The sequence below is a fragment of the Fopius arisanus genome, unplaced genomic scaffold (genome assembly GCF_000806365.1).
Source record: "Fopius arisanus strain USDA-PBARC FA_bdor unplaced genomic scaffold, ASM80636v1 scaffold00064, whole genome shotgun sequence".
Taxonomy (NCBI): Eukaryota; Metazoa; Arthropoda; class Insecta; order Hymenoptera; family Braconidae; genus Fopius; species Fopius arisanus.
In genome coordinates, this window is record NW_011887803.1 from 23747 (window position 1) to 43592 (window position 19846).

Sequence of the window (19846 nt, forward strand, 5' to 3'; positions counted from 1 at the left end):
AGATTCGAAAGCATGGGCTTTCAAACGATGGTAAATGTATGATCCTTATCATGAAAGCAGAGATACGTAACTGAAGTTCGCCTGAGTCGAAACTCGTAAGACTAATTCCTTATTGGTCAACTCGAATCCGAAGTCGAAATTCGAATTCGGCGCACGGGGTGCGCAGTAGATCTCGTATAATAGATTCGAAAGCATGGGCTTTAAAAAGATGGTAAATGTATGATTTACGTCCACCAAAAAACAAAAATCATTGGAATATTAATTTCTTTAGCGGAAAATCCATCCTTATCCTCTCAGTTACCAAGAACAAGACGAAAGAAGAGATTGAGTCGCTCGTGTTCGTTCAGCGATGATCGATGATCGAGAGAGGTGAATTCAGAGTTATAGTGAAGTGCTTGGGACTATTTGATAAATCCATTCTTCTGTGTGCCCATTGTCTATAAATGTGTTAACATGTGTTGTCTTTGGGGTCGACACACCGCCATGTTCTCGCCGTGGCCCTGGATAATACCGAGAGCGGTGTATTAAATGTCATATCTCCTACACTAATTGTTTCCGGATAAGGTGACCAGATGCTTAATTAGGTGACGGAAACCTATCGAATCAAATATAAAACATCCAGAATGGTTTGGTGAACCTGAACTAGATATTTACCGAAGCGATATACAGCATGCCTAATCGCGGTGACCAGGAGAACATGGTTCCGAGAAAAAGCTTTGATAATACAATGTTTCCGATTAAAAACATCCATTCAGACCAATGAATAACTATATCGTCTTCTTATAAAGGAATGTATCGAAAAATAACAGAAAATCGATATTTCTAGCAATTTTTTTCTTAAAGATTATAATATAGTTGTGATAATAGTAATGTCACAATTCTGTAAACGCGAGAGAAATTGTCACTTCAAAAAAAATTACGAAACTAACCGCAAGTTTTACGTGATTATTTTATCATTTTTATGTCATAGGTGCCCGTAATCTTACCATTTCAAATGGCAGCGTTGCTATATACTCATCGATTTTTTTTTTTTCATTTTTCCAGGTCGGTGCATAACAGCAATGTTTAGAAAATTCCATCCTGAGCACTTCGTCTGTGCATTCTGTTTGAAACAGCTCAACAAAGGAACATTCAAGGAACAAAATGACAAGCCCTATTGTCATGGGTGCTTTGAGAAACTCTTCGGTTGATGACCCAAAAATGTAAAAATTCAGAAAACAATTACTCTTAAAAATCTTTTAACAAGGTTAGGATTTAAAAATTTCAATCGAACAGAAAATTTTTTGAAATACTAATGACCGCACTGTGAGAATTTTTTTTCCATATTCTCTTGAATATGTTACATAACAATAAACATTACGTTTCTGCGTTTAGCGTTTAATTGGTTTGTTTGATGCTGATTTTTTCTTACATTCTCTATGTGACACTCGGAAATTAAAATTTGGAATTAATAGGTATCTTCAGTTGGAATTTATGGTACTATTAATACAGTATTAAAGAATCCATTTAAGTAACGAAATTAGTAATACGACTGAAATGCCAAATAACTTTGAAACATCTGTAATAACAGAATGGGTGCTATTATTTTTTAATTTACTAATTAACGTAGAAAAGATGGGATATAATTAAAAATATTAGTTTTATCATAAATCAGGCTCCAGACTGTTTATTCAGCTTTTTACAATGAGCAATATTGTTTTTTGTTTTTTTTATTATTAAAGAAAACATGAGTAATTCTGGACATTAAGAAACCGTTCATGAACACAAAACCATTAGAGGACTCATTGTAAACGTAATTGAATTGAGGTAAATAATTCCATAAAGAAGTGTATTCTAATATCGACTTATGCACGGAGAACACTGAGGATAAACTCGGAGAGAAATGCTCTAGTATAAAAATATATGAACATTACTTTATAGTTTATGTACAATTTTTTTATGATGAAACAATGAAATGTCTGCGAACCACCCTTATTCAAACTAATCAGTATAAAGTGACCTAGATAAATTGAATATATTAAAAATTTATCATTAAATATTTTTTCGCGGAAAAAAGGAAAAATTGATGTATTTGAATGATAAGGATAATGGTGATATCGAAATTGATCAAGCAAGACTGGGAAATAAGATAGAAAAGCTCTCGTGCCAGGGATCGGTCAATTGTGTAACATTTGAGGTCCTTTCGACTTTGGGTTCGTCATGAGACTCGTAGCCACAGTCATCGTTCTTATACCTCAGATGTCCATCAGATTCCTCCGAGTGGAGACTATCGGGCGATGAATTATCACAAATAGTATACACTGGTGAAAGGTGATTTTTATATGAATATTTTGAGGTTAAAGGTGTGCTGTTATCACTAGAAACTTCCTGAACGCATTCCTGAATAGCAACACCATTTTCCTCACTGCAAATAATAGTAATGCAATTGGTAGCCTCGTCATAAGTTCCGTAAACTGTATCAGAGTCATTAACGGGTTCCTGTTTAATTTCCCGTTTCAAAACATTTGTAGTGGGTAAATAATTGAAAATCGGCTCAGAACGGATATCAGAATTAAAAATTTTTGAGTGGGAATTTTTTGTGATAATTTTTTTGGAGTTGTTTCCAATGTGATTAGGAGTGCTTGAAACATCATTATTCGTTTCCGATTTCTTTCCAGGACTTGTGTAAACGAGCGACAAATAATCTGGGGCTGATTGTGATCGACCTGAGTCCTTCAAGCCTCCGCTAGCTGAGGTGGTTTCCACATCTTCTGATGTCTGCCCCACCATTCGCTCTGTATTGTCATATTTTTCAGTGGAATCTCTCTTCTGGCTGTTGTTGACATTTGCTGGATTAGAATTTGCTTCCACTTCTGCGGTAACCTCTCGCAGAAGGCTCTCGGCGAGTTCTTCAAGTCTGATGAGGTAGTCGTCTCCTTGGAGATCTCCAAAGAGCTCCTCGAGAGGAGGTAAAGGGTCAGTATCTTCAAGATTACTGTGGCATTTTGGGTCAGAGCTGGTGCCGATTGTGTTTTGCCACCCTGCAGCAGAGGGTTAGGGGATGCGGCGGATCCCAGCGTGGGCTTAACATAATCGACACGGTTCTGACACGATTCACAGTACTTTACTGAATTCGTTGGATTTTGAGACTGAAATTTTAGACGTTGGCTCTCAACAAGAAGGGTTTCATTCTGAGAGCGAAGAAGCGCGCATTCTTCTGAGAGAAGATCGTTTTGTTCGTGGAGAGCACGCACGGTATCCTCGAGCTCATCGAGTTTAGCTTTCTTCCGATCTCGGGATGTTTGAGCTGCTACTCGATTCTTCAATTTTCTGTAATTTGATTTTCGTTTTAGATCATCAATAATCAAAGTATCATGATCTTTTTATGTGACTCGAAACAAAAATGGCTATACGTGTGTACATTTCAGTTTGTGCCTATTCTAAATTCAAAAACTGAAGTTTTTGAAAAAATTCTCCTAAGTTAACGTTTTGAATCTTCTATGTGAAAAAAATTAATGAAATCAAATAAAGACTAAATAAAAACCAAGTTGTACCGAAGTTTTTTTTCAATTGAAAATAGTTCATCTTGCTTCTTTATTTTATTTGAATTATCTTTGTGACGTAGGAAATTATTCAAAACGTTAACTTGGAAGATTTTTTTTTTAATTTCAATTTTTTAATTTTTCAGTAATTTCAAACCCATCAAATTCAAGCAGTCATTGAAAAATCATTGAGTTTAACACGAAAATCACAATGAATTCAGACTTACGTCATGAAAATTTAATCAAAATTATGATTAGAATTTCAAGAAATTTTTCACAGACTCCTCAACATATCAGAATTTTAAAACAAAGCTCGTTACTGAGTTAGCAACACCTTTAAGAATGAAAAAAAAATTGATAGAAAGCAATCACAAACAATTGCGTCGAGAAAGGAAAAAAAAACAAAGTATACGAAGTAATAAAATGTTAACTCACTTTCGCTGTAACTTTTCCTCCCATGTAAGGTGATCGAGCCGCCTTTTCTTTCCTCTAAGCCATTCATCAGGTTTAACAATTCGACACGACGAGTCGTCAATTTCTTCAATCTTCATTTTCCTTGCTTCCATTTTTGCTTTGGCTCCAAGAATCGAAGTCGCCAAATTAATTTCGTTACCGAGTGTGGCTTTTTGCATACCCTTAGGCAGCGTAATGATGACACTTCTGGGAAAACTCATAATCAGCCATTAAACTCGTAAATATTCTATGCCCACAATCTAACTGGTTGACGGTTGTCAATTTTTATTTGTGATTTACTATATATCTCCGTTAACTACAACGTTTTTCAGCATATCTGATGCCCACATATAATGACCTTGAGAAATGATGGCGAACTGAATTTTTACCTCACCCTTTAGGTTGGATTTTATTTATTTTTTTTTCCTCCGATTTAGTTGTTCCGGTGATTCTGATGCAACTGTTGTGACACACAAAAGGTGCTGAGACGATGACTCGGACGACCGATGGTGGGAGGTAGGGAGTGGCCATTTTAGAGGTAAAGCGAAATAGGATTGGCCGACGAAACAAGTAGCTGATGTGGTGTTTTGTGATTGGTCAATGAAGGCGCCACACTGGTAGCCGTATCGTCAAGGTAACTTCGTGTTAGTCATTCATAGAGGATATTCTGGTCATGGTAGAATCGATTTGAGTTTGATACCATACCATATCAAACGGAATATCATACGCGATGGCGTATCTCCCTAGTTAACGTTTTGAAGATGCGATCGCATATATTATATGTCTCATAACTTCCCCTTTCACCACCAACTTCATAATTTTTTAATGAAGAAATCATGACGAAGAATTGAAAACCATCCTTGGATACTTAATAATTCGTAGATGACCTTTTCAATGGTATTTTTATTTTAGCTTTCATCTGCATCAATAAAAATATTACCCTTTACAATGGGCGAAAACATCCCATTCTGCGGATTTTTATCTTCACTCAACTTGTGAATTTCTGGTTTTTGAGAACCGACAATCACGACTTCACAATACTTTTATATTTATATCTAATCCCTCAAGTACTGCGTCTATAAAATCCATTATCTTTTGTACTATAGCAAACGTCAACATTTTAAACATTTTCCCATCAAATGAATAAAATCTGCAATGAAATGCGACTTCAAATATATTTTTTCAAGTTATTTTTCATATTTTTTCTGAAAAAATAGACATTACGCAATTATAAATTGGATGTTGGACTCATTCAAACCTCTCGTTTATCAAAAAAAATTTCCATGAAAAATTCTGAAATGTTCATCGAATTTCTCTTCTTCATTCCGTCGTTGAATAGCAATCAATTATTCATTTGTTTTTGATAAGTTTTCGACACTCGTCAATTTTGGTAATCGTTTGTTCTATCAAATTGATATTGGTCTTAAAAATAAAATATAAAATTAAAAATTAAAATTTTCTTCCTAATAAAAATTTTCCTCCTAATATTGCTGCCTGAAAAATTGACATTCAAATTTCAAATCGATGGAAAGCTGAAAATTCTTGATCCATTGCACGATCGCTGCCTGTCGGTATCGGTCGAACGAAGGATTAATGAAAGACAAAAACCGAATTAGAGCAGGTAGCTTCGAAAGTGAATGAGGCCCCTCTCCCCTCTCCCACGATGATGAACTTAATTGTTGGCTTTGTTATAAAGGAATTACCCATTTTCACCCATTCGTCACCAGTTTCAATTAGATCAATACCACTTTATAAGTAGCTTGACGAACTGACAAAAATTCCAGAATAGATTGAATTTATGTTTATGATTGAATCTTGAATTTTATTTCTTATCATTCCGCGCAAAGATTGAAAACACGAATGAATAAAACGTCCTTTTCTGCCATAAACTTCAATAAAATAAACATTATTTTTCCAGTCTTTTTTTACTTCAAGGAAAAAAAGAAAAGAAGACAGGAGAACGCTTTGAAAATTTTCACAATATAGGATTGGTGAGGAGAGCTTTACGAATCGCTAGGTATTACCATTACGTTAATTAGTTAATGAATTGTAATTATATTTCGGACATTGTTCGAAGTTTTTCAAAACGTAAACGGTGTTTCAATAATTTTTGGAGTTTGATAAATGCTTCAATAGGTACGGACACAATTTTTTCGACTTTTATTGTTAAACAGGAGGAGCCATAGGCATTCCAAGGTTGCCCATGTTAGATATTGCAGTGTTCGGCCCGAGAAGTACTTGTTTTTGTTGAGAACGTTGTGCTTCTTCCATCTGGGCTCGTTCAACCTCGAAAATCACAGGAGCGAAAAGGATTGCAGAGGAACTGAAGAAAATCCAAGTAGCGGAACAGGAGAGTCCATAAAGACCTGCACCGAAACCACAAGGAATTACTCTTAATTACAGCATGGCGTAATCGGTTTTATTAATGATGTAATCATTTCCGTGTCAACTTTTGAGGTTCCAAACCTCGCTCTTCATTTTTGAGGAGGATTTCTCCTCACATTGATTATGTTATTTTAAGAATGAAACGTAAACCGGAGACGAAATAAATCCATACTCAGGGACTTACTGAGTCTCTGGGATCTGACTTCTGTCGGCAATCTCAGGGTAATACAGGGTTGTGACAAGCTTATTACTGGTTAGTTTGAACACGGAATTAAATTTTGATAGTAATTGTTATTAAAAGATTCTTCAGTGAGCACACAGTTAGTGAGGTACTTACTGAAGTTAAACTGGTACTGAACTGAGAAGCATAATTTTCATGGGTCTTAATATTTTCTATAATAAAGCGATGATGAATCATTATTTTTTTGTAAATTTAAAGCAAAAACATGGGATAGTCCATTATTAAAGGGCATGAGCATGGCGGGCACGGCAACGCTGGCATTAAATGAATGCTCACTTTATGAATCCGGAGTTAATGAGATTTTACCTTTGACACATGTCTTTACGCCAGTTCCAACATTGTATCCGAAGTTTCGGACCTCTTCCGGGAACATTTCAGTCAGTCCTATGAGTCTCTCCACAAGACTTTCATCCTGTAGAAACATATATTTATTGAAAAATTAATTGAGAATTATTCTACGTGGATTCATCATGAAGTTTCACGTTTTTTTCTTATCATATCATTACATAAATTTGGCAATTAAATTATAAAGACTATACACAGTTTACAGTTTTAGAGGTGTGAAATCAAGAGTTAACAATTTTCAAATCTCAATCATATAAAAAGCAAATTGAAACAAATTAGAATAAGTGAGGAATTGCTCTTGTATCGCATATCATATTATCATAGTTGTCTTTGCTAATAAATTAGCAATATACTTCCGAATAGTTATTTCCTATACTATCTTTCCCTTTTTTAAATATGCTTTCATTTTTATTTTATTAAATTCAAGTTAATCGTGTTCAAATAATTTTTCTCAGCCACCATTTGTTTCCTAACATCTACAAGGTATCCCAGAAGTACATGCTAATCCTTTACCAGCATTTACAGGGGGTGATTCTGAGCCGAAAAGTCCTTTTCCACTTTTGGATCAGAAGCACCCCCCCCCCGGAGATATTGCGGTAAATAGGAGAGCCAATGACACTGCAGCGTTAAATGGTAGTACGTCCGTGTGGCTCCGACACATGCATGAGCGACGCCCCTTCCAGGCAGCGGGCTATGTGTGCAGAGGTTAGAAATTTTTTCAAACCTCATTTTCAACTGAAAGTCAATTATTTCATTGATGCTCTCATTTCCGAATCATGTGTTTTATCAATAATGGTAAAAAAAACAGAATATTCTTTGCTATCCTGCGTGTGACTGCCAGTTAACTCGTTAATGAATTTATAATCATGTTACACAAGCCGAAAAGAAGGAATTTGCAGGTAAAAAGGTAAAAACCATAATGGAAGGATTGGGAAAATGCATGGTGAGAAAAATTAATAAAATAGAAAATTTTTCTGAATTTCTGAACAAAAAATTGGATAACCTTTTTCTGGGTTATATAAAATTCATAGCTCCTTTCTGTGGCGTGTCTATAGCAAGCTCGGGAAAGGATCTTTTTAGCATTCCTCGAATGTTTATACGCTTATTTTGTTAAATGATAGATCCTCAAAAGGAAGAAAACATTTGAAAAATGCATTACAAACCTCCTCATCCTCTTCGTCTCCAGGAAGAATGGACTTAACTTCTGGCGACCTAATGTCACTGCTTCCCATACCGCTGTCTAAGATATCAATTTCTTCAACAGTAGCCATATAAAAATATAAATTTCTCCAATTGTAAACAATGTTATTTATTCAAATGTTTGGATATATAGTTTATGTTTAATCTCGCGATTGAAAATCCAAAACTCTTCGGCAGCTGATCCTCTCAATAGCTGGGAGCAGAAATTATAGGAGAGATGGCTAACATCAATGGCGGCGGTTCAACCAATGAGGTTTTTGTAGCGGCGGCCTCGGAACTAAAATAAAGGCCGTACTTGTGAATAAGGCAGGGCACGGCATCGAGAGTCGATAACGGCATTCGAGAGGTCGAGATAGAGTGGGGGGGAAAGAGGGAGAATGGGAGGCGAAAGTGGGGAATCTTCACGGGCGAAAAATAAGTGGGGAACATCAAAGCGTTGAGTAGACTCCAACTAATCCGTCCGCCAATTAAAAATCCATTTCTTCTGTCCTAATGAATATTATGAAATGGAACAGGTGGTACTTGCCACTTTCGATCTAACTACTTGGATATTCTCAATTTCATGGTAACTCGAAGGAGGCTATAGAATAAATAACATGATATTTAATTGGAGTAAAAACATGGAAAAATTATAAAACTTATGATATAATTTACCCCGACGGTGAATTCAACCCTTTGATTTCTTAGCCCTTTGAATTTATTTAATGAGGAAATCGGTCAGCATTCTAAAGTTCGATTGATAACCTCCCTAAAATTATCGCAATATAGGTCATATAAGGATAAAACGTTTGAGAAAATTTCAAACGTATTTTCAAGTTGGAACATCTAAACAATTTCTTCGTTAAATTTCCCGCATTTTTCGACGCTGCGCGTAGGTATTGGTTGTACGTGGACCAATCAACATGATTGGCTCTACTATACACGCCTATATAGAGGAGAGCATAACCATTCTCAAATGTACTGTGGATTTATGATTGGTGTGTGGGGGTTCTGTAAACCTTTCTCCATCCATCGAATGCCTCTGCTTCCATCTCGCAGCAATAAAAACGTAAATACTGAGTATCAGGATAACAGCGCTGAATGTGAGTCATTAGATATAATTGAGTTTATAAATTTATCAAAACGACTAAATGATTGAGGAACGAATTTTTCTAAGGTTTTAACTTTGCTATAATTACCTGGATCGTTTCCATATCGATAGCATTTCTGTACTATAACGTTTCTGAAATCATAACAATGTCGCGTGTCAATATGACATTTGGCAAGTACAACTCCGATTTTTTTAACGCTATGTTTTGCAACATTTTCTTCCAATTTTACCATCTATCTGTTAGAATAAAAAGAATTTATTATTAAAAATAAGTTGAAAAATTGGACAGAAGAACTAATTATTACCAAGTATGTATTTTTTAAACTCTCATTATTTAGATCGCACAATAACGAAAAGCATTTTTATTTCGGGAATACTTTTATTTATTTGTTATATCATTATTTGATTTATTCATTTCTTGATAGGATAGTTTTCCTGATTTTGATAATTGAAAACATTTCCGTTTCTATCATAGAAATTATATATTCAATCATGGGAGATGAAAAATTCGATATGTGCGAATATGTCTGGAACTACGACGCGATGCAGCGGCTCATATCACTCGTAAGTACAGTAAAAAATCCATAAAAATCTAATTTTATTTCGACTAGAAAACCATTTTTTTCTTTTTCTATATGACTGATTCATATTTTGACTACTAACAATCGTTCTTAAATTCTCTTCTTTTAAATGCCATGCGATAATCCTCAAATTCCTCCAATTTTTTTTCATTCTTTCCATGAGATCCCCTTGTCTTCAATTTATGATGTTTTAGTGCATTCATTAATCCAAAATATGTCTTTCTGTTTTAATGCGTCGGTTTATATTTACTAAATATTACTTAAAAATACTCTTATCCTTTTGATAAACAGCTATTATGCAATTCTTTCAGTTTTTGTTTAGCTTGCAAATTGACTCCAATTTTTTCATGTTTTTCTTTTTTCTACATTGAAAGACATGCGGCAATGGCACGTACTTTGTTGTATTCTTACGTAACATTATTGTCTGATTTTACATTTAATTTCGTTAATTGTTGAGTATTACTTGTAATCAATCAATAGAACTTGTTCGTTCCCGATTTCGTCTGCTTCAAATTTTTCATCTTCGAACTGTCAAATATTAAACTTATCCTCGATCACTTCTAAATTATTTGGCCTCATTTTTCATATTTTTCTCATGAAAGTACAGCCGAAAATCTTTATTTATTAAGATCAGCCGAGCAAGAAACATTTTGAACAAATTTTTCATATAACACAACGTAAACTTAAGATGAACTCTTTTTACATGGCACTTTATGGGGTTGGTTTTCTCGATAAACAAATCAATTGTAACACACGGAAAGTCGACATGAAAGTGTCAGGATTTTTTTCACTGAGAACAAAACCCCTCAGCAGATAGATTTCATGACAACTTTTCCGTATCCCTTTTTTAACTAGCATCTCATTTTTTAAATTAACTTTTTATTATTATACCATGTGCGCCTGCCTTGCATCAAAGATGTAAAAACTCCTCCATATGTAGTCTTATGGTTTTCTATCTGAATTTTTGATATATTATCTAGTTCTTGTGCTGTATTAAATTTGTAAAATTCTTACCTAAACGGAATAACGAAAAGTCGCATTCGTCAGATTCTCTTTTTCCGTCCTAGACGTGAAAAATACTATTCATCATGTTTACGACGATAAATATAAAGATTGAATGAAGCCCGGAAGCTGAATAAAGCTAGCACGAAATGCTTGAGTGAAGTCCCCAAAATTTGTTACTTTATAAAATTTTTCTTTCTAATATGGATAATGACTATTTTATACACGGAGAGAAATATTTAGTAAAAATTACGGAACTTTCAGTTCACTTACCGATTACGGAGTTGATTCGAAAAATTTAAGTGACGGTATCGTTATTTTTCACCGATAATTCAGATAAAAATTACGGAACACCGCGGAAAAATTCCGTGACTTCAGATAAAAATTACGTGACAGTTCCGTAAAATTTCCAACAACCACATTTCGCTTCAGAATTACGGAAAATACACGTAATTTTTATTGAATATTTCTCTCAGTGTATGCTTATATAGTTTTTCATCTTCTGTTTCAGTTGCGACAATCGCAGGCTTATTGCACTGACAACGAATGTCTAAATTTTGCGAGGCGTACGTATTCATTTTTAGTTACAAAAAAACCATATTTCAAGTATCCGATAATTAGGGCTCAAAATCATGGGATTTTTGTGGCTTCTTTCAGTTCCAGGACCCCCAACTAATCAGCCATCGTCTGATTTTTTATTCATGAGTCTCGCTGTGATGACTATACTATTGCTGTATGTACTGCGACCAAATTCATTAAAGCAGAACTCAGATGAGAAATCGCGTCATAATCCATCTGTAAGAGGAACTATGATCATAATATATAAGAATATAAAAATCCTTTCTACAGGGGAGCCCAACAATGATAGAAAAACAAAGATGAGTAACTGTAGATTCTTGAAATATACTTATAATAGCTTCAAATGTCGGAATATAACAAAATGGAGACTATTTGAAGTCATTTCAGTAAATAACAAAAAAATTTCAAAGGTGTTAAAATTTGAAATGGGTTGATTATAAACTGTAAATAAAATTCTGTAAATTTCCAAATGACTCTGAATGAATATTCATAAATAATTGTTATTATGAGGAAACTAGATCGTCCAATATTTACATGAAATGTCGAGTTTATGTGTATTGGATTTTTTTTACAGAGCAGTCTTGGAGATTATGAAATACAAATGTCCCCGATTTTGAAAATTAATGCTCTCCGCGTTTCCCAATTACAAAAGGAACTAATTTGGTCATAGCAATGTATTTCGCATATTCGTCTATTATTTTTTAATAAAATTATTCAATTATCTCTTTTAGCGCCGGAATGACGATCCCCCTGCCCCACCACCGCCAGCAATTCATTAATGCCTTCGAGAAGAAGAACAACAGTTGATGGGAGGCGTGATAACCAATAGGAACTCATCCAGCAATTGACAAATCTAAATTAAAATTGATCAGAAACAAGTTATAAATATTAATTACATTTCATCTCGGAAAACCCGAACGAAGAGCTTGGATTCGTCAAAGTTATGTGCATTTTCAGATATTCTAATGTTGTCTTTTTCCACATTCATATTTCCGCCCAACTCTGCGATTAAAAAAAATGAAAAAAGACAACGAAAAAAGAAGAATATTAATGGAAGGTGGCGCAAACTTTAAACTTTTATTTTTTAATACGACTAGGACAATTTCCCGTAATCGAATTAAATTAATCATAAATATAGATTATGGGTTGAGAAATTATACAATCGAATAAAAAAAGGGGCTTAAGGTCCGGATGGACTATCTATCGAAGGTCACTTTTGTTTAAAGTTTCTCTTTTTAGCTTAAAATCCATTAAAATTTGGGATCAAATCCGCGTTGCGAGAAACACTTGAATGGACATGGAAAAATAACGACGAAAAAGAGGACAAATTATTAAAGGGCGCTAAAAAGCAATATTGGTTAAAATGTACAAAATTTCGTAAAAAAATAATAAAAAATACGTCGCGTACTATTACATATGGCTGCCACTGAATCTCCTGGAGAGCAATGGTGAGCTGTCTCATTATTTTTTAGTAAACATGGTAGAACCCTTTAAAACACTATCGCTCTTTAGCGCCCTTCAATAAATTTTTCCTCTTTTTTTTTATCAATTTTTTTTTTCAAGTGCTTCCGGCAACACAAATTTGATCCCAAATTTTAATGTATTTCAAGCTAAGAAGATATAATTTAAACAATAGATGACGTTCGACAGATAGCCCATCCCGGCCTTAATGTTGGAAAAGAGAGACAATTTCAAGTATTCGGATTACTTTTTAAGTCTCGACTAATTTTTTAAAAGATGTAGTACTGGATTATTCAATATTATCCAACTAATGAATAATAGGTCGTTAAAAAATATATTAATGTGAAATACATTCCTGCTTTTCTATACTGAATAACGGTGTTTTATTTTTCCATATTGAATTCTGATCAAGTGTATCGACTCCATTAGGTTTGAAATAAACATATGAGCATCTTCCATTGCATCAATCGTTGCCTTTTTGGCAATACATTACTAATATGCTTCCGAATAGATATGCGTAGGAACTATATTTTTATTTCCTTCTTCGGTTCTTGATAGAATACTATATCTTTTTGTCTCTGCATCATATCATCCCTTACTATTGCCAATTTAATACTTGAGTTTGAACTTCCGATGTATGGCCCAGATCTCAATTTCAATGAATTTCGTTAGGCATCTAGGGCCATATGATTCACATATGATCTTATATACTTTATGTGGCTCCTATAAGAACACCCAATAATTCAGAAGACATTCCTATAAGTTCTTTTCAGGACTGATACATGTGTAACTCCGATTCTGTCGAGGTCGAAACAAGCTGCTGCCAATTTTGTGCATTGAATTGAGTTTGCATCGCAAGCTTAAACGCATAATTTTCGTGCGGCGACACTAAGGAATGTACAAACGAAGAAAGTATGTAATTCATGATATACAAACAATTTCCTATCGAATTGACCATTTTTTTGACCCATTGAGCAATTTTTCATTTTATTCCGGCCAGCATCATGGCAAAAATGGAATAATTATTTATAATTAATGAGTGAATGTATAAAAACATTCGAGTACAATCATGTACTAACGATGTACAATCGAATACATAAGGTAGTTTTCCCAATTATTGTATCCTTTGTGATAAATACACGGAAGTTACGGAGACGCATAGGATGAGACATGCCTAGGCATAAAATATGGTAAATGCATGGGTGAAGTGCACTAAAAACAATAATTAGTATAAAATCCATTCGTATTTTCTCATACAGACAATTACGGGAGAATACAGGAAGAAACCACAAGGAGAAAAATATACCGAAAAACGGTTCAGCATAAATTCAGTTCAGTAAACTCGGTTGGCCCTGAACTTCTTACAATCGTCCTTCGCCTTGCTGTTGACAAGACGAGTGATTAATACTATATTAAATCATTTGAATTGGTGCGGGAGGGTAGCGGGGGATAAATCAGATAAATGTCTTAACCACAATTTTATTGGTCAATCAGATTAACAATTTTTGTCATGAATTTTCAAAACAGTTGTTTGTCATTTTTCCCCTATGATGTGATTAGAGAAGGAGGAAATTTTTTCCAGGGTTAGAATATTTTCAAAAGGACAGACTTGCGATGAGTTAAGCAACAGGGCATTAGTATGGCGTGTCTCTGACTGCAAACCAAACTATGGATATTATTGTTCGTAGGATTTTTAGTTAATCAATGAATACTCGTCAACTCTGAAAATTTCGAAAATTGGACGAACGGTCAGATATTATTTTTAATCAGAGACTCCCTTTACCTTATATAAATTGAGCAAGATTTTTCCTTTAACATGATTTCCACCATAATTTATTGCTTATATTGAATTGAATTGAATTAGTATTCAAGCCAACGATGAGACTCCCTTAAGACCGCGTTCGATTATTTTGTTATCTCGTATAGACAGTTTTTTTTTGTTCTTTATTTAAAGTTTTGGTACAGACCCGCATGAAGGGGAACTGCACCACATAAATGCATGTAGGCTGAAAAAAAAGTAAAAACAAAATATATATGGAGTCTGCGGTTTTTCAGTAAAATAGGATGTTAATTGTACGAAAGCACAAGTTGGAAATGTCTGTACGAATTCTTCGCAAACCATTATCTGACTACAAGTTATTAATCTTTGTACTGTAATTTTTGAATGCGAAACTATTAAAAAAATATATATTTATCGCAAAGTGCTAATAAATGGGGGAAAAAATCGTTTTGTCATATGCACAAACGTACAACGAACATTGTTTACAGATAGTATGTATGGGAATCATTCTCCTCGAATCTGTTTTATAAATAAAATACCCAAAAAATCTGCCGAGTTATATTTCGATTGCTTTCAATATTTTTATGCCATAGGCGTCCAGAATCGATTTTCGATTTTCCATTTGGTTAAATCTTTTCGAATTGATCAATGAAAAATTATATTATGCTGGAAAGAAACAAAAGAGTAAAACCATGTGGAGTACAGGAAGATGTGTGTTGTGTTATTATCACAACTGAATCTTTATCACCAGGAGAATTTGTGGAAATAGATAGGGAGGCACATGAAGTGGATCTAGTATATTTCCGGGTTGTGGGTATAAGATTTTTTACGCCGATAGAATCGGCGTCTAAGCCGAAGGCGTGAACTAAAAAACCACACCTGTTGGAAAAATTTAATGAACATAGTCCTGATAATTTTTTTCCGCAGTGATTTCAAGTTAGGAAAGTGACCATTTCTAATCGAAAAGTCGTGAGCAGCAGAGCGGAAAAATATTTTTTTTTTCTCATTGTGAAAGACGTAAAATATCGCTAGCGGGTGTAAACATCGTGTAAACTTAGATATCTAAGTATTTTGAATTATATTGATAGAGGGGATTATTTTCGATGTTCTCAAAATTTCAAAAATAATATATCCACTTTAGCCTATTTTACCCAGAATTTTCTATATTTTAGTGGTGATAAAGATTAAATTACGTCAATCACTCTTCATGACATTCCACGAACTGGAAGAATTTATGGAGAAAAAAATGTAGTTCTTTCACTCTCTGTCTCTTATGATGATCGTATTTTACAAACGGAAAAAGGTGAAAAAGCAGAGATTTTTATGATTAAGGAGCATGAGAAAGTGTTCCTCTCACTTTCTGCAAAATTTCCGTCATTTTTTTATATTTACCAGTAGAATTTGGTAAGTTTTCAAAGTTAATGACTTCACAAATGTCCTTGGAAAAATTTGCACTGGCTGGCAATTTTGTAAAAGGAGATGTACTCTGTAAAATTGGGGTTCCGAGATCCACAGATGTAACTCTACCAATTCTATCTCGCTGATCAGATATCGCAAGCATATTCGAATAATATATCGACGTGGTTCCAGCACTCAATTCGGAATGAGTATTCTTCACTGAGTCACACAATTTTTGCTGTCTGTTTTCCGATTCAGTCGGTGAAGAGGAGGCCCCGGTTGATCTCAATTCAGTTGGAGAAGTTTCCTCTTCAAGGGGTGCGATTGGAGGTGGAGAGCGGTGTCGTTGGCAGGGCTCTGGTTCCTTTGGAATTGGAGGCACAAAGTAACCGCTCTCATCCAACGATTCTATAGGTGCATCTGTAAATGACAATTATTTTCAATTAGCTGATGAATAAGATTTTTATATATATTACAATCATACAATCATGACCGCTAATGCCGTACGGAGAGTTGAGGGTGGAAAGGGAACAATTCGTAAAAACCCAAAAGGGTATGCGAGAAAGAAAAATTCATTTTACTATTGATAATTTTTTATGACAAAGTGGTAAGAGTAGATGATCATTTTACCTTCTATAATTTCGATTTCCATTTGTGCATTTTCTATAGTTCGTGAATTATGTACTGCTTCACTTTGCTTCATTTTCTTCCTCTTGTACCCCTCTTCCGCTTTTCTACCATTCATTTTAGCCAGCATCGTATCTTTGGAATGGATTTTTCGTTGCTCCACATTCCACCCAGCCTAAAAAGTCAGAATAAATAATGAATATAAATATAATACACGAGCGAAGTTTATAACATCATCCGTACACGAATTAGTCAAGTCAAGGTCAAAGGTCAGCCTTTGACCCGTAATTAATTTAACTGCCGATGAAAGAATACCAATCGATTCGTCAAAATGCAACTGCATCAATTCAGCTCAACCAATTGCACAGAAAAAAATGGCGGTAGGGGAAAAGTTTAGGTAGAAATTTCCACCCAAAAACGACGTCCTAGTGTAAATAAAAAATAAAATTTCAACCTATTGCGCATCGCGTGACTTGCATTGAGCTGCGTACGCGAAAAAGAGGCGGACTGTAAAGCCTCAAGTAACTGCCGAGGTCAGACAACTTTAAGAAATTTTTACATTACAATTATTTATATCAGGACATCATTTTTAGCAAAAAATTCGTAGTTGATTTTTTCCTCTACACAACGATATTTTTTTCTTTGCAATTGGATGAGCTGAATTGATGCAGTTAATATTCGTAGCACATGAAAGTAGATAGTTTTTAATTAATTCAGTTACGTTCCTGGTTGAAGTATATTTAAACATTTTGATATGTGGTTCAGGGTAATTTTGCGGATTGATTAGTAGTTTTGCATGGACATTTGGAATTTTCCGCAGAGATCTGCTTCGCATAGTATTTTTGTTAAAGAAAATTAGGAAAGGTGTCAGAATTTTAATGCCACCTTTCCCATTTTTACTTACATCTAGAATTCCTGGTGGTGCTGGTATATTGAAGCCAGGGAAATCATGGACCTTTCTTATATCATACTTATCCCTAGACTCTGGTGTGAAGATCTCACCTTGCTCTTCATCCGGCTCTGTCTCTCTCATTCCTTCTGAGTTATAAAGATTTATACCAGAGTGCTGGAGACGAGCGTCCTCCAGCCACCCTGGGGGATAGCCAAGTATTCTCATTCTATATTCATTAGAAAGTTATAAATTAATCAGTTAACTTAAAAAAAAGAGCAAGCTAAAATGAAAATTGGATGCCAATTTGGCGTTAAATTGCACAAATTTCCATATTCCCAGATATAAAATAAAGAAAAAAATAAAATAAATTCCATACATTGAAGATAGTAAAATTGGGAAAAGTTATATTTAGATGATAAAATATAAGTATATCCATTCGTGTTAAGAGTGGAAAATGAATTCTGTTTATTCATCAGAAGCTTTGTCGGGTCGAGACGATCAAATTATTTGTGAATTCCCTTTGATTTTTTTTCTATTTAAGACACGGATGGAAATGCTTTGCCAAAAATGTATGCAGCTGTATCATTGTATAGAATAACACTACACCGATATACGTAGGAGATTACCCAGCTCACTTTCGCTAGCAGTGGCCTCCTGAAAGGTGATACATTCTGGAAAGTGAGCGATATTTACACTCATAGCGACCATCGAGCTATCACGTGGAAGATAACACAGGAGAGCATACATTTTCGGCGCATTGCGCGCAGCGTGTGTTTTGCTAGCTCTTTGTAGCTAAAATTATACGACGGCCATTTTTTCCCACATATCTATGTTGACAAAATTTTTATCTGTTCATTGAAAGCTCTATTTCGAGTGATAAACGTTGGGTGTCCAACAAGTCGTGACTTAAGTTTGTTATCTCAATTCCCACAGGAGAAAGTTATTAGTACAACCTTAATCTTATCATCTACATGTTTATATTTTCAAATCTAAAATAAAGTCGGTAAGCTTTCATACTTGTAAATATGCCTAGGGAGTTCGTCATCAGCCAATCCTAAGGCTTTTCTCAGTTCCGGACTCAGGACTCCAGGTTTGAAGTGATCGAATTTTGCATCTTCCTCGACATGATACCTCACGGATCTAGGCCCATTCCGAGAATTGAATTCCTTCCTATTCTTGTTAATCTCCAGAATATTTCGAGGTTCTGGACAATCACGTAAATTATGACTTCCCAAACAATTGAAGCAGTTGAGTTTTGAAGTTGTCTTTCCTTTTTCGTCTGCCGCAGGTGGATCACTTACATCATTTAGGACTCTCTCGAATTTCTTACCATACGTGGGAATGTCAAGACTCTCTTGAGAATCAGGATTGTTGTCAATCATGTAAAAGTTATTTTCAGGGATTATTCGATTTTTTGAGTCTCTTGAGGGCCAGATAGCCAAGGTTGGTTTCGATGCATTTCTATCTTCGGTAGCTTCACCGAAGATGAGTTGAGTTAGGAAGTCTTGAATTTTTCCTTTGTATTTTCTAAAGTTAAAAAAAAAATTGTTAATGAAAAACTAAAAATAAAATTTATTATGAAGTAATAAAACATAACAGTTCAGTTTCATTCCTAGCTAGATTCTTAAAAGTTATTGCTAATATCTTCTCATTTTCTCGGGTCTTTGCAAATTTCTGAGAAATGGTTGATAAAATTGACGCAACAGAATACACCGTTTTTACGTATTATTATGATTTAATTGTAAAATTATGATCTTACCTTGCAACGCCTTCATCCCTAAAAGTAACCTTCAAAATTGGTGCCTGTGTACCGTCTTCTGGTTCCGAAGAAATTTCACCTGTGTTTTTCACTACTTCAATCGCCTCATCAATGATAATGAATCCTTCTGGAGCAATTCCCGGTGGCAATGTCTCATTAAAACACACTGATTTGTCACAAATTATCACTTCATCGCTAACCTCACCCTCTTCCTCTTCCAGCTTATCGCCATCGGTAGATTTCTCGCTTGAATCCAGACAAATGACGTCTGAATTTCCACTTTCATTATTATCATCACTCATGTGCACAACTATTTGTTATCAAAATGAGAAGAGAAAGTTATGTATCAATTTTGTTCAATTTATTCAGAAAAAACGAATAAATCGTCTGTATTTTAAACACAGGTTATAGGGGAGGGTGGGAGAGTGCCACCAGATATTATAGGGGAGATTGCCAGCGCTTGTACAAAACCTTCAAAAGGGGCAGACCCCGTACCTGTAAGTAAAGCAGATCGGGAGTTCGTGAGTGTCGA

At 34.8% G+C, this 19846-nt stretch overlaps 5 protein-coding genes across 5 annotated transcripts in view; 2 read left to right on the forward strand and 3 right to left on the reverse strand.

Moving 5' to 3' along the window:
- Nucleotides 1–2110, forward strand: part of LOC105268994 (peptidyl-prolyl cis-trans isomerase-like 2) — a gene marked incomplete at its 5' end in the record, with an annotated part of 17301 nt that extends 15191 nt beyond the window's left edge. Inside the window, 1 exon segment of the mRNA XM_011308949.1 lies at nt 1045–2110. Coding sequence (XP_011307251.1) covers nt 1045–1069 — 25 coding nt within the window.
- Xbp1 (X box binding protein 1) lies at nt 1639–4661 on the reverse strand. Its single transcript, XM_011308946.1, has 2 exons — nt 3957–4661; nt 1639–3309 (listed from the first exon to the last, which is right to left on the reverse strand). The coding sequence occupies exons 1-2, from the start codon at nt 4193–4195 to the stop codon at nt 2715–2717; spliced, it is 834 nt and encodes a 277-aa protein (XP_011307248.1). The 5' UTR covers nt 4196–4661; the 3' UTR covers nt 1639–2714.
- A 1219-nt stretch (nt 4662–5880) lies between these two features.
- mge (translocase of outer mitochondrial membrane 22 homolog mge) lies at nt 5881–8355 on the reverse strand. Its single transcript, XM_011308945.1, has 3 exons — nt 8109–8355; nt 6907–7012; nt 5881–6340 (listed from the first exon to the last, which is right to left on the reverse strand). The coding sequence occupies exons 1-3, from the start codon at nt 8214–8216 to the stop codon at nt 6141–6143; spliced, it is 414 nt and encodes a 137-aa protein (XP_011307247.1). The 5' UTR covers nt 8217–8355; the 3' UTR covers nt 5881–6140.
- Nucleotides 8356–9085: 730 nt separating this feature from the next.
- Nucleotides 9086–13206, forward strand: LOC105268996 (small integral membrane protein 14). The gene is made up of 5 exons (XM_011308951.1): nt 9086–9227; nt 9711–9799; nt 11330–11384; nt 11476–11615; nt 12129–13206. Exons 2-5 carry the CDS (start codon nt 9728–9730, stop codon nt 12174–12176), a joined length of 315 nt encoding a protein of 104 aa, XP_011307253.1. The 5' UTR covers nt 9086–9227; nt 9711–9727; the 3' UTR covers nt 12177–13206.
- LOC105268995 (zinc finger CCHC domain-containing protein 8 homolog) lies at nt 12870–19785 on the reverse strand. Its single transcript, XM_011308950.1, has 5 exons — nt 19315–19785; nt 18573–19082; nt 17568–17781; nt 16667–16838; nt 12870–16456 (listed from the first exon to the last, which is right to left on the reverse strand). The coding sequence occupies exons 1-5, from the start codon at nt 19614–19616 to the stop codon at nt 15966–15968; spliced, it is 1689 nt and encodes a 562-aa protein (XP_011307252.1). The 5' UTR covers nt 19617–19785; the 3' UTR covers nt 12870–15965.
- Between the last annotated feature and the right edge of the window lie 61 nt (nt 19786–19846).

Coding starts and splice junctions, on each gene's coding strand:
- LOC105268996 (XM_011308951.1), top strand. CDS start 9,728: ATGGGAGATGAAAAATTCGATATGTGCGAATATGTCTGGAACTACGAC. Junction 11,385..11,475: donor ATGTCTAAATTTTGCGAGGC/GTACGTATTCAT, acceptor GGCTTCTTTCAG/TTCCAGGACCCCCAACTAAT. Junction 11,616..12,128: donor AATCGCGTCATAATCCATCT/GTAAGAGGAACT, acceptor TATCTCTTTTAG/CGCCGGAATGACGATCCCCC.
- Xbp1 (XM_011308946.1), bottom strand. CDS start 4,195: ATGAGTTTTCCCAGAAGTGTCATCATTACGCTGCCTAAGGGTATGCAA. Junction 3,310..3,956: donor GAGGAAAAGTTACAGCGAAA/GTGAGTTAACAT, acceptor ATCAAATTACAG/AAAATTGAAGAATCGAGTAG.
- LOC105268995 (XM_011308950.1), bottom strand. CDS start 19,616: ATGAGTGATGATAATAATGAAAGTGGAAATTCAGACGTCATTTGTCTG. Junction 19,083..19,314: donor AGGGATGAAGGCGTTGCAAG/GTAAGATCATAA, acceptor TTTTAACTTTAG/AAAATACAAAGGAAAAATTC. Junction 17,782..18,572: donor CTCCCTAGGCATATTTACAA/GTATGAAAGCTT, acceptor TAATGAATATAG/AATGAGAATACTTGGCTATC.
- mge (XM_011308945.1), bottom strand. CDS start 8,216: ATGGCTACTGTTGAAGAAATTGATATCTTAGACAGCGGTATGGGAAGC. Junction 7,013..8,108: donor GAGACGAAGAGGATGAGGAG/GTTTGTAATGCA, acceptor ATGTTTCTACAG/GATGAAAGTCTTGTGGAGAG. Junction 6,341..6,906: donor CGTAAAGACATGTGTCAAAG/GTAAAATCTCAT, acceptor GTTTCGGTGCAG/GTCTTTATGGACTCTCCTGT.